Source organism: Tachypleus tridentatus, chromosome 2, assembly GCF_004210375.1.
Source record: "Tachypleus tridentatus isolate NWPU-2018 chromosome 2, ASM421037v1, whole genome shotgun sequence".
Taxonomy (NCBI): Eukaryota; Metazoa; Arthropoda; class Merostomata; order Xiphosura; family Limulidae; genus Tachypleus; species Tachypleus tridentatus.
The window spans coordinates 152825581-152839299 of NC_134826.1; the positions used below are offsets into that span (position 1 = coordinate 152825581).

At 35.4% G+C, this 13719-nt stretch overlaps 1 protein-coding gene across 1 annotated transcript in view; it reads right to left on the reverse strand.

Moving 5' to 3' along the window:
* LOC143245650 (bridge-like lipid transfer protein family member 1) overlaps window positions 1–13719 on the reverse strand; it is a 252531-nt gene that overhangs the window by 152607 nt on the left and 86205 nt on the right. Inside the window, 3 exon segments of the mRNA XM_076491999.1 lie at window positions 2128–2288; window positions 2562–2614; window positions 10347–10572. Of these exon segments, the coding sequence (XP_076348114.1) occupies window positions 2128–2288; window positions 2562–2614; window positions 10347–10572 (440 nt within the window).

Consider the following 13719-nt stretch of genomic DNA (forward strand, 5'->3'; position numbering starts at 1 on the left):
TTAATATTAATGTTTGAATTATAATCTACAATTTTATTCCATAAACTTACTGACACATAAATTCAAGAAATAGTAGTTCAATAAAATTTTGAGATGCAAGTCAATAAATACATTGTAATGGCCTTTGACCTAGTGAAAGGGCTAAGGCAACTACAAACCAATGTACAACAAAAACTTAGGGAACACTTTTAAGAATTAATATCTTTATACCAGATATGTCACCAGAGGCTGTGTGTATGAAGTAATTTAATTAAAATGTACCTAACTACCAGAGGCTGTGTATGAAGTAATTAAAATGTACTAATCACCAGAGGCTGTGTATGAAGTAATTTAATTACAAATGCAACAATCACCAGTTATTGTGTATGAAAGTAATTTAATTACAAAATGTACCCAATTGGGCAGAAGTGTGTATGTAAAGTACTAAAAAAACAAAAATTAATCACCAGAGGCTGTGTATGAAGTAATTACAAATGTACCAATCACCAGAGGCTGTGTATGAAGTAATTACAAAATGTACCAATCACCAGATTAATGTGCAGGCGTACTAAAATACCCAAATTACCAGAGGCATGTATGAAGCGCAATTAAAAAATGTACCCAATTACCAGAGGCTGTGTGGCTAGCGGTAATTAAAAAAAATGTACCAATTACCAGTGGCTGTGTATATAATTAAAAAATGTACCAATTACCAGAGGCTGTGTATGAAGTAATTAAAAATGTACCAATCACCAGGAGGCTGTGTATGAAGTAATTAAAAATGTACCAATCAAGAGGCTGTGTATGAAGTAATTAAAAATGTACCAATCACCAGAACTAACCAAAAACAATGTATATTTTGCACACATAACGAATACTCTGATTTTCACTGAATAATTTCATTAACACATTTTCCTGTTCCTTTACCTGTAACTAGTATGACAACATCAGACCAGAAAATTCACAATCCATCATTTTGTACAGCCATGGCCTTGATTTTCCTCATTTTCAAAGGCATCAAGGAATTAAGACTAAAGCACACATTAATGTTGATGGAAAAGAAGTGAGTTTCCCAATTGGTTAATAAATATGACATTAGTGTTTTTCACTGGGGCTTTGAAGGTGGCCTATTCTTCCAGATTATGTTTATCAGGTAAGTATTAACTTTAACCAATGAAACGAAGGAAGTAAGAATACACCAACTTTAAGATTTCAAATAAAGAGGTATCATACTGACCTAAAATGCTCTTTGACCTTAATAACATTCCTAGTTTTGCTCCATTCTGACCCCAAATGATGTTTGACCTGATAATTGTGTACATCTTTTAGGAGACACTTATTAATTTGTCTAAATTTGACAAAAATGAAGCAAAATCCCTCAGAGGAGAAGGTTTTCAAGATTTGACCTCTGATGATCTTACAAAATTATGAACAAACTGCATCTCTATCAATTTACTAATTTTTAACTTTTATACTGATCAGATTTACACATAAAGAGAACAAGTTTTATAAGATAACTAGCTTTTGATTCTATCTTGACCTCAAACAACCTTTTAACTTAGAACTGTATATAACTTTCATGCACTTCTATCTGTTTACTATTTTGTCTAACTTCAGAAGTTTAAAGAGCTAATTTCTACCAACAAAATTCAACATGTTTGACTGCTTGGCCAAGGTTGTCTGTAGGTTGTATGTCCAGTGTTTGTGATTCCCAATGGTTTTGCCTTTACTACAGTAATCAAAGGACTATTATACTGGTAGTTAAAAAACAGTTTCGCAAACAATAACAGTCATTCACCAGATAATTAAAAAAACCTCCCTCACCACGTTAGAAAAAGAACAAAAATTAAAAAGGTTAATCAAATAAAAATTATAATGAGAGAAAAGATAACTAAAACAATAATCCAGATTTAAAGCAGAAAAATAAGTTAACAGAAAAAAAGACAAAAACAAACCAATCACGGTATATTTTTTACCTTTCAAATAAACAGCAGTAAGTTAGCTATGGAAGATAAAAAAAAAAAAAAAAATGCTTGTCATGTGTTATGATCTTAGTTAATAATTAGGCTCCAAACCAATTCAAGAAACCACTTCAATCATGTTTTAGACTTACAGTAATTTGTACATCAAATAACTTTATACACTCACTTGATCCTGAGGACTGACGGAGGACCTTAGTTCTTGTAATGTTGTGGACAGCTGTCTGTCTGGTGACCATACCGCGTGAAGAGCTACGGATGCTGCGGTATGTTTATGTGAACTGGGCCAATAGTCAACAATGCTGAGTTTTTTTTCCTTTCTTACTTTGACTGGAACACAGAGCTTGTGATTTTCCTACAGACATTCTTCACAACAGTCCTAGAAAAAATAACATTAACAATGAACACCTAGTGGCACTTTCTTCACAAATGCAACATATTCTTAAATTGAAACATGAAACATACTTACTTACCCTCACACCACTGCTATTACTATACTTGTAGAATTTCCTTCCCACTTTAAGCATTCTTCTGATCTTTTACTTGCTTTCTCCAGTCTTTTATTCCTCACTTAATGCCCCTGGTGGCAGTCTTTCCACCCACCTTCACCGTAAGCAGCCTTTCCCCCATACATCACCGTCTCCCCATCTACAGTCCTATTAGAGGTAAGGAGGTCAGAGGTGTGAAAATACAGAAATACATTTTCAACTTTAAAAATATTCCAAAACATATTTACCTCTTCTTACACTCTACACTTAGAATGCATATTGATAAGATAAAGTGACTGGTTAGTCCATTATCCATATAGAATGCATCTGAATAAATCACATGGTGTGCTAGACATAAAACTGGTAACACCCAAAACAGGTATGTGCTTCACCCAGAACAAAATTAATCCACTGTGGGTGGAGTTTTACATGATCCATCATTACTACTGCCCAGCCCAAACCAAGTAGCCAAAGTTGAACTTATAGGGCTATGGTCCATAGTCCCACATCGGCGATTAGGGCATTTGAACTGCAATGTATATACTTATAATAGGATTTCAACCAGTAGCTATAAAGTGATGCATTTCAAGCCACTCAGAATCAGATCTGGGATTAACACTCACCCTCACTTCCCAGCTACATGGGTAAATTTCATTAATCCTCAGAGTCATGTGAAGGACATGGAACAAACTGTGCCCCACCAGGACCTAGAATGGGACCACTGTGCATTCAGAATTACAAAGAAACAAACCCTCTTCCATGAACAATGTACTAAATCCATATTAATCAAAAAAGAAGTGCTATGCTCAATCCAACCACAGCTGAGCATCAAATCTGATGCAGTATTATGAATAGACTATCACATGGGCTGGTGCTCTCCTACCAACATGTAAAAAAAAATACATCCAGGCTGGGTAAGAGAAGCCCCAACTTCACTCTTTTTCCAAGAGTGGAGGAAATTCAGTTGAAAACTTTGAAGAAAAAAACTATATACACTATCCCAGTGACTGAAACCAGGTATGGTAAGGACTCCCTATTACACAAACAGAATATGGGAGGTGGGGTAATACATGTTGGGGCAGCTTGATGAACAGTGCCTTGAAAACAGTACAATAGGGTGAACCAAGTTCTTAAATTTTAAAAGCAAACTGACCCTGATGTATTCAATCCAATGATTAGCAGGGATGGAGAAGATGATCTCAGGTTTTACTCATGATAGTTCATGAAAGGTGGTACAACATAGTACAAGAAATAACTTCTTAGGTGGTCTTATGGAACACCTCATTTCTTCATATACAACCTATACAAAGTAAAATGTGGTGATGGTTGCCAGCACAGAATTGGTTTGATAAAAGCACACTTGCATGAGACATTTGCCATGGAATGTGATCCAAAAGAAGATAACAGACCTAAGAAAAAGAGACAATAATAGTAATGAAAATACTATAATCTAGTGGATGTAGTTAAGATAACTAACTGAAGGTAGTTGAAAGCCCTCTGAGGAAGAGATACTGGCAGATCAAGCAAATAATATGAGATAAAAGTGTTGGAGGTGGCCCAAATACCAGCTCACATGATATCCTCCACTGTGTCACTAGAAACATGGAAATGTGAAGACTCTGATGAGATGTGACTTACACAACCTCTCACCCCAAAGAGAGCTCCAACTAAGCAATAAGTATCATTTTTCATACACACCTCAACAAAGCAGCTAGGGATGAATATTGGATACTGAAGGTCATCATCTAGTCTTTCTAAAGGTATTTGAGCAGGGAACCTAACACCTTAAGGCCTGCAATGGACGTAACAAACAATCAGGATTAGAGGGAACCTAACACTTTAAAGCCTGCACTGGACGGTAACAAACAATCAGGATCAGAGAGAACCCAACACTTTAAAGCCTGCACTGGATGTAACAAACAATGGATCTGATCAACAAGAAATGAAAAACAGTCAGATGAATCAACAAAAATGGTTATACCTCTCTCACTAACTTCCAGTGTTGTAAATAAGAAGGACCTGTTTGGATATAGGAGGATGTAGGTAAAATGATAAAGTATCCTGTGCACAAGCAGTACGAGCAACTTTGACTGATAAGCCCAACTTATATAAGTAAGTGATTCTGAAAGATGAAATTTTGTCAAAGAGCCAGGTCAAACAAGTTATCATTGGCACTTGGCACTTATGGAGAAGTGGATTCTAACTTAACTATACACCATTGTTTATGGTGTATTATTTCTATCAGACTATGAAAAGATTGAAACACATACACAGCATAATTTAAGTTAAATTATAAGTTAAATCTTGATGCTGTGCTAAGAACCATATAACCTCCATGCATGAAGTTTGTGCTTTAGAGTAGATAGATGTATGATGTTGATCATGGCTGTTGCAACAGAGACTGTCAAAGAGAAAATGGTAGAGATGTGCCTCAAAGCATAGCAGATGTGGAACCATAGTTGATCCAGTCCAATACTATCAAAAGAAACTGACAAGAGGTTGAACAAATTACAGCTAGAACTCTAAAACATATTAATCAGAGGAAAGGCATAGAGGTGCAATTCTATCTTGTATTGACTGAATGCATTTATTTCCAATGTGCAAGGGTGAGATACCAGATACCAAAATTCTGGTAGTTGAATATTACAACAAGTGCCAAATGTTGATCAGCAATAAAAACAAAACCAAGAGCAAAGCCAATGGTATCTTATGATGTAGCATCCATTCTGATCAAGACATTTGATCTGCCACCAACTTATCAACCCATGATAATAAAATGGGAGTGAGCCCAAGAAAGAAGATCGAATGTTTGAAAACCAAGAGACCTGGACTGAGTGCTCCCTTGACAGAAAATGTAGGACATGCCCATAGAACTATCAAAATGAAGCATGACAATTTTTTCCTTTAATAATTCCAGCCCTTGAAAATTACTTTCTGAATAACCAAAGATTCTACAACATTGTGGAAAGCCTCAACATCCATCCATTTGCCCTGAAATTCTTGACCATTGAGATACACACACACATCACCCTTTGAACATGGGAAGTTTTAAAACATTGTGTTGGAAAACCTTGTCATCTGTTCATGGGCCCTGAATTCATGACCATTTACATATGCACCCAATCCTTGAAATGAGGAATTCATGAAGAGATGGATCTCAGATGAAACGAGCAGAACAACTATTATAGGATTATTCTGATCTGGACTACCTCGTAAGATTGAAGATATTGATCCAAATAAAAGACTTAGAACCCAGTGAATCACTATTCATGATTCGTTGATTGTGTGAAGACCTCTGAAGGGGTATTATGTGTGCTCATCTCAAAGGAATGAGGGATTAGAGAAAAGAATCATCCATGCAGGGAGAAAGAGGGTAAGTAAGAGTCATACAGCATTTTCTATAGCATGGAGTCAGATGGAGTTAACAAGCCAAATTAAGATATGTGTTGAAAATATACCTAGATGGATATATTGTGGTGGAGTGAGAATAGGTTTCTCAAGCTCTACATAAAGCCTGCCTTGGTTGTTTCTGAAAGTAGAACCCGGTATAAGGTCCACCAACTGGACTGTGTCTGTAGTAACTAGTTGTCTATGTAATGGAGGGAGCCAGCATAAAGATTGAGGGTGATGAGAAAATGCCATGATATGGCAGTAGGCATATGGTGCTCATATGGGGCACACAGCCTTGAACTACAGCACATGAATATCTCTCAGTTGCCACCTTGTTGAACAAGTTTCTGATAACATTTGCAACAAAGTTCCATAATTGATGGTTCTGCAAAAGGTGAAAGCATTACACGTGGGTGGATGATGGTGGTGAATAATGAATTACAATTACTAATGGTTGTAGTACAAAGAAACTTATTCGTGAACACTTTGTCAAGAAAAAGTGATAATATTATCTGAATGAGGTGCTTACATACAGTAGAAGGATATAAGAAACATGGTGTTGGTAGAGAGTGTCATGACACAGATATTTCTAAGCAAGTAGGTAGAGATGATACAGATATTTCAAGGTTGGCAGAGAGTGTCATGACACAGATATTTCAAGTGTAGGTAGAGAGAGAGTGTCGCGACAAGATTATTCTAAGTGTTGGTGCAGAGAGGTCATGACAACATATTTCTGAGCACAGAGAGTGTCACATGAACAGATATCTTCTGTGTAGAGAGGTCATGACACAGATATTTCTAAGTGTAGGTAGAGAGTGTCACATCACGATATTTCTAAGTAGAGAGGTCATGACACAGATATTCTAAGTGTAGGTAGAGTGTCATGACACAGATATTTCTAAGTGTAGGTAGAGAGTGTCATGACACAGATATTTCTAAGTGTTGGTAGAGAGTACATGACAGATATTTCTAAGTGTTGGTAGAGAGCGTCATGATTTCCTAAGTGTTGGTAGAGAGTGTCATGACACAGATATTTCTATGTAGGTAGGAGACACAGATATTTCCCAAGTGGCAGGTAGAGATGTCATGAACACAGATATTCTTAAGAGGTAGAGATGACACAGATATTTCTAAGTGTAGGCAGAGAGTGTCATGACACAGATATTTCCAAGTGTTGGCAGAGTATGTCATCACGACATTTCCCAAGTGTTGGTGATGCCCAATGCATACTCAAGTGTTGGTAGAGAGCTCATGACACACAGATATTTCTTAAGGCACGAGAGAGTGTCAAGGACATAAGATATTTCTAAGTGTTGGCAGAGAGTGTCAGACACAGATATCTGCTATGTAGAGAGTGTCCATGACACAGATTTCAAGGCACGTGAGAGAGTCATGACAGATATTTCTATGTATCAGAGAGGTCACACACAGATATTTCTAAGTATAGGTAGAGAGTGTCATGACAGATATTTCTAAGTGTTGAGTAGAGAGTGTCATGACACATACTCTCAAGGCAACGAGAGTGTCAAGATACAGACATTTCTAAGTGTTGGTAGAGAGAGTGTCCAATGACACAGATACTTTCTAAGGCACGAGAGAGGCCGCGACAACAGATATTCTAAGTGTTGGTAGAGAGCAAGTCATGAACAGATATTCTGGGAGAACGAGAGCAACATCACAGATATTTCTGGGTGTGTGGTAGAGAGTGTCTTGACATAAGATATTCTAAGTGTTGGTAGAGAGTGTCTGACACAGATATTCTAAGTGCACGTAGAGAGGTCATGACACAGATTATTTCCGCTTGTAGAGAGCGTCATGATACAGATATTCTCTAAGTGTTGGTAGAGAGTGCATCATGACAGATATTTCTAAGTGTTGGTAGAGAGCGTCGCGACACAGATATTTGGTAATGAGAGCCACAAGACAACAGATATTCTAAGGTTGGTAGAGAGCATCATGACACAGATATTCTAAGGTTGGTAGATAGCATGAACAATATACTCTAAGGCATAGAGATGCCTAACAGATATTTCTAAGTAGTTGGTAGAGAGGTCATGAATAATAACATACTCTAAGTGTTGGCAGAGAGCGTCACACGACATTTCCTATGTTGGTAGAGAGGCTATTTTATCAATGCATTACTCTGGTGTTGGTAGAGAGGCCCATGATCAGATATCTAAGTGTTGGTAGAGCAGTCACGACACAGATATTCTAAGGTTGGTAGAGAGTGTCACCACAATATTACTTCCTTGGTAGAGAGCAACACGACACAGATATTTCTAAGTGTTGGTAGAGCGTCTTGACAAGATATTTCAAGTAGGTAGAGAGGCCGCTTTTCAACAGATATTTTAAGTGTAGGCAGAGAGTTCATGACACCAGATACTCTAAGGTTGGTAGAGAGGCCATAATGACATTCTAAGTGTTGCAGATATGCCACACAGATATTTCCAAGTGTTTTGGTAGAGAGTCATGATGCAGTAGATATTTCAAGTGTTGGTAGAGAGCACGTGACACAGATATTTCAAGGGTTGGTAGAGAGTCACATTACTAGCAGTGGTATGTCATGACACAGACATTTCTAAGGTAGGTAGATTCTTATCATGACAGGCTCTAAGGTAGAGAGCACCATGACACAGATATTCTATGTGTCTTGGTAGAGAGGTCAGTGACACAGATATTTCTAAGTTCAGTGGAGAGCATGACACACAGATTCTAAGGTTGGTAGAGAGTGTCATGACACAGATATTCTAAGGTTGTAGAGAGCACAAGACACAGATATTCTAAGCAAACTAGAGGGTGTCCGACACAGATGTTTCAAGTGTTAGCAGGAGAGGTCATGACAAGATATTTTACAAGTTGGTAGATAGTTCCGACACAGATATTCTAAGTGTTGGTAGAGAGCACGCCACACAGATATTTCTGTAAGTGTTAGATGTCATGACACATACCAAGTGTTGGTAGAGAGAGTGTCATGACACAGATATTTCTAAGTGTTGGTAGAGATGTCATGACACAGATATTCTAAGTGTTGGTAGAGATGTCAGTTTTATCACAGATATTTCTAAGTGTTGGTAGAGAGTGTCATGACACAGATATTTCTAAGTGTTAGCAATATGTCATGACATAGATATTTCTAAGTGTTGGTAGAGAGCAGTCACACACAGATATTTCTAAGTGTTGGTAGAGAGAGCTGTCATTGACACGATATTTCTAGGTGGTGTTGGTAGAGAGTACGTCACGACACAGATATTTCTAATGTGTTGATAGAGAGGTCATGACACAGATATTTCTATAAGTTGGTAGAGAGTGTCAAGACACAGATATTTCTAAGTGTTTGTAGAGAGGTCATGACACAGATATTTCTAAGTGACAAGCAGAGAGTATGACACAGATACTTAAGTGTAGGTAGAGAGTGTCTGACACAGATATTTCAAGTGTTGGTAGAGTGTCATGACACAGATATTCTAATGTTGGTAGAGAGCGTCTGACACAGATATTTCTAAGTGTATGTAGAGAGTGTCATGACAGATATTTCAAGTGTTGGTAGAGAGCCATGACACAGATATCAGTGTTGGTAGAGAGTACCATGACACAGATATTTCTAAGTGTTGGTAGAGAGTGTCATTGACATGATATTTCAAGTGTTGGTAGAGAGAGTGTCATGACACAGATATTTTAAGTGTTGGTAGAGAGTGTCATGACACAGATATTTCTAAGTGTTTGTAGAGAGTGTCATGACACAGATATTTCTAAGTGTTGGTAGAGAGTGTCATGAACAGATATTTCTAAGTGTTGGTAGAAGGTCATGACACAGATATTCTAAGTGTTGGCAGAGTGTCCTTGACACAGATATCTGGTAGGTAGAGAGGTCATGACACAGATATTTCTAAGTGTAGGTAGAGAGGTCATGACACAGATATTTAAGTGTGTAGAGAGTGTCATGACAGATACTTCTAAGAGCAGTGTGGGAAATAAAGAACTAGAGAGCAAGTGAGAAAAATCAGATCAATATTTAGATGTGCAACGGAAAAAAAACTTAATCAGTCAAATAGTAGTTTTGCTGTGATGGAAGGTAAGTTTTGTAATGCTAATCATTAAGAAGTCAGATTTGTATTTTTGGTTCATTAATGTTAACTGAAATCAAAGAATATTCTGAATGTAGGAGAGTTTGTAAATATATTAGTATTGTTTTAATAAAAGGTTTACATAGTTACCTAAGTCACATGTATATTCAAATCACCAGTCCATTGACAAAACCCATAAATTCACTGTATTACAATTATCTTCCAAGGTTACCTTACATGTATCGTGTGCTATTTGGTAAAACAAATATTTATGTTGGAATTTTATCACAGATTTGATTCCTCTTTAAACTATAAACTCACATTGTTTCATACACACATAAGATCATAAACATAAAGTAATAAGAAGTTACAATTATGAAAATGTAGCTTCTTCAAGATTTACTAGAAATACAAATATTTCATGAATGAAAAATATGTTTACTTACTGCTGATTTGGAAGTCCTTCCAACAGTGCCAGTACAGTTTGCCCTAGCTGACCTGTTAATGATGATTGCCCATTTTCTTGAGGCTCTAGTTCTGGGTCAGGCTGGTATGGACCCAGCCTCCTTCCTTCAAGCTTCAAACCACTTAGCAATGCCAGAAGACTAACCTTCCTGACCTGAACCACACCAAACACCCACCCGAGGAATCCACACTCGTGAGCTAAAAAAGCTGCAACAAGGAAAGTAATTGATCATATAATGTGTCTGCAAGACATAAGAAAACAGTTAACACAAGTACTCCATCCAGAAGACAAAACTGTATCCCAGTAGAGAGTAAAGTAACTTGAACAATGAAAGAGAGATAAAGTCAACAACCTATTACCAATTGATGAGTTTTCACTGACACTCTTTTAGAAAGGAGTTAGACTTCAGTTTGAATATCCATCTTCACACCGACACAAACTGATCATTCTCACAACTTATTACCAAGTGATGACACTAGTTTGTTTTAAAACATTATCATATTCCACCTTGTACACATATGTTGACAACTTGTTATCACACAGTGAGTAAGGATAAGTTTTTTAAAACATTATAATATTCCACCTTGTACACATATGTTGACAACTTGTTATCACACAGTGAGTAAGGATAAGTTTTTAAAACATTATCATATTCCACCTTGTACACATATGTTGACAACTTGTTATCACACAGTGAGTAAGGATAAGTTTTTTTTAAAACATTATCATATTCCACCTTGTACACATATGTTGACAACTTGTTATCACACAGTGAGTAAGAATAAGTTTTTAAAACATTATCATATTCCACCTTGTACACATATGTTGACAACTTGTTATCACACAGTGAGTAAGGATAAGTTTTTAAACATTATAATATTCCACCTTGTACACATATGTTGACAACTTGTTATCACACAGTGAGTAAGGATAAGTTTTTTTAAAACATTATAATATTCCACCTTGTACACATATGTTGACAACTTGTTATCACACAGTGAGTAAGGATAAGTTTTAAAACATTATAATATTTCACCTTGTACACATATGTTGACAACTTGTTATCACACAGTGAGTAAGGATAAGTTTTTTTAAAACATTATAATATTCCACCTTGTACACATATGTTGACAACTTGTTATCACACAGTGAGTAAGGATAAGTTTTTAAACATTATAATATTCCACCTTGTACACATATGTTGACAACTTGTTATCACACAGTGAGTAAGGATAAGTTTTTTAAAACATTACATTATTACACCTTGTACACATATGTTGACAACTTGTTATCACACAGTAAATGAGGATAAGTTTTTTAAAACATTATAATATTCCACCTTGTACACATATGTTGACAACTTGTTATCACACAGTGAGTAAGGATAAGTTTTTAAAACATTATAATATTTCCACCTTGTACACATATGTTGACAACTTGTTATCACACAGTGAGTAAGAATAAGTTTTTTAAAACATTATCATATTCCACCTTGTACACATATGTTGACAACTTGTTATCACACAGTGAGTGGGATAAGTTTTTTAAAACATTATAATATTCCACCTTGTACACATATGTTGACAACTTGTTATCACACAGTGAGTAAGGATAAGTTTTTAAAACATTATAATATTTCACCTTGTACACATATGTTGACAACTTGTTATCACACAGTGAGTAAGGATAAGTTTTTTAAAACATTATCATATTCCACCTTGTACACATATGTTGACAACTTGTTATCACACAGTGAGTAAGGATAAGTTTTTTAAAACATTATAATATTCCACCTTGTACACATATGTTGACAACTTGTTATCACACAGTGAGTAAGGATAAGTTTTTAAAACATTATCATATTTCACCTTGTACACATATGTTGACAACTTGTTATCACACAGTGAGTAAGAATAAGTTTTTAAAACATTATCATATTTCACCTTGTACACATATGTTGACAACTTGTTATCACACAGTGAGTAAGGATAAGTTTTTAAAACATTATCACATTCCACCTTGTACACATATGTTGACAACTTGTTATCACACAGTGAGTAAGGATAAGTTTTTTAAAACATTATCATATTTCACCTTGTACACATATGTTGACAACTTGTTATCACACAGTGAGTAAGGATAAGATTTTTAAAACATTATAATATTTCACCTTGTACATATGTTGACAACTTGTTATCACACAGTGAGTAAGGATAAGTTTTTTAAAACATTATAATATTCCACCTTGTACACATATGTTGACAACTTGTTATCACACAGTGAGTAAGATAAGTTTTAAAACATTATAATATTCCACCTTGTACACATATGTTGACAACTTGTTATCACACAGTGAGTAAGGATAAGTTTTTTAAAACATTATCATATTTCACCTTGTACACATTTTAAAACATTATAATATTCCACCTTGTACACACATATGTTGACAACTTGTTATCACACAGTGAGTAAGGATAAGTTTTTTAAAACATTATAATATTCCACCTTGTACACATATGTTGACAACTTGTTATCACACAGTGAGTAAGAATAAGTTTTAAAACATTATCATATTCCACCTTGTACACATATGTTGACAACTTGTTATCACACAGTGAGTAAGGATAAGATTTTTAAAACATTATAATATTCCACCTTGTACACATATGTTGACAACTTGTTATCACACAGTGAGTAAGGATAAGTTTTTTAAAACATTATAATATTTCCACCTTGTACACATATGTTGACAACTTGTTATCACACAGTGAGTAAGAATAAGATTTTAAAACATTATAATATTCCACCTTGTACACATATGTTGACAACTTGTTATCACACAGTGAGTAAGGATAAGTTTTTAAAACATTATCATATTCCACCTTGTACACATATGTTGACAACTTGTTATCACACAGTGAGTAAGGATAAGTTTTTTAAAACATTATCATATTCCACCTTGTACACATATGTTGACAACTTGTTATCACACAGTGAGTAAAATAAGTTTTTAAAACATTATAATATTCCACCTTGTACACATATGTTGACAACTTGTTATCACACAGTGAGTAAGGATAAGATTTTTAAAACATTATCATATTTCCACCTTGTACACATATGTTGACAACTTGTTATCACACAATGAGTAAGGATAAGTTTTTAAAACATTATCATATTCCACCTTGTACACATATGTTGACAACTTGTTATCACACAGTGAGTAAGGATAAGTTTTTTTAAAACATTATCATATTCCACCTTGTACACATATGTTGACAACTTGTTATCACACAGTGAGTAAGGATAAGTTTTTAAAACATTATCATATTCCACCTTGTACACATATGTTG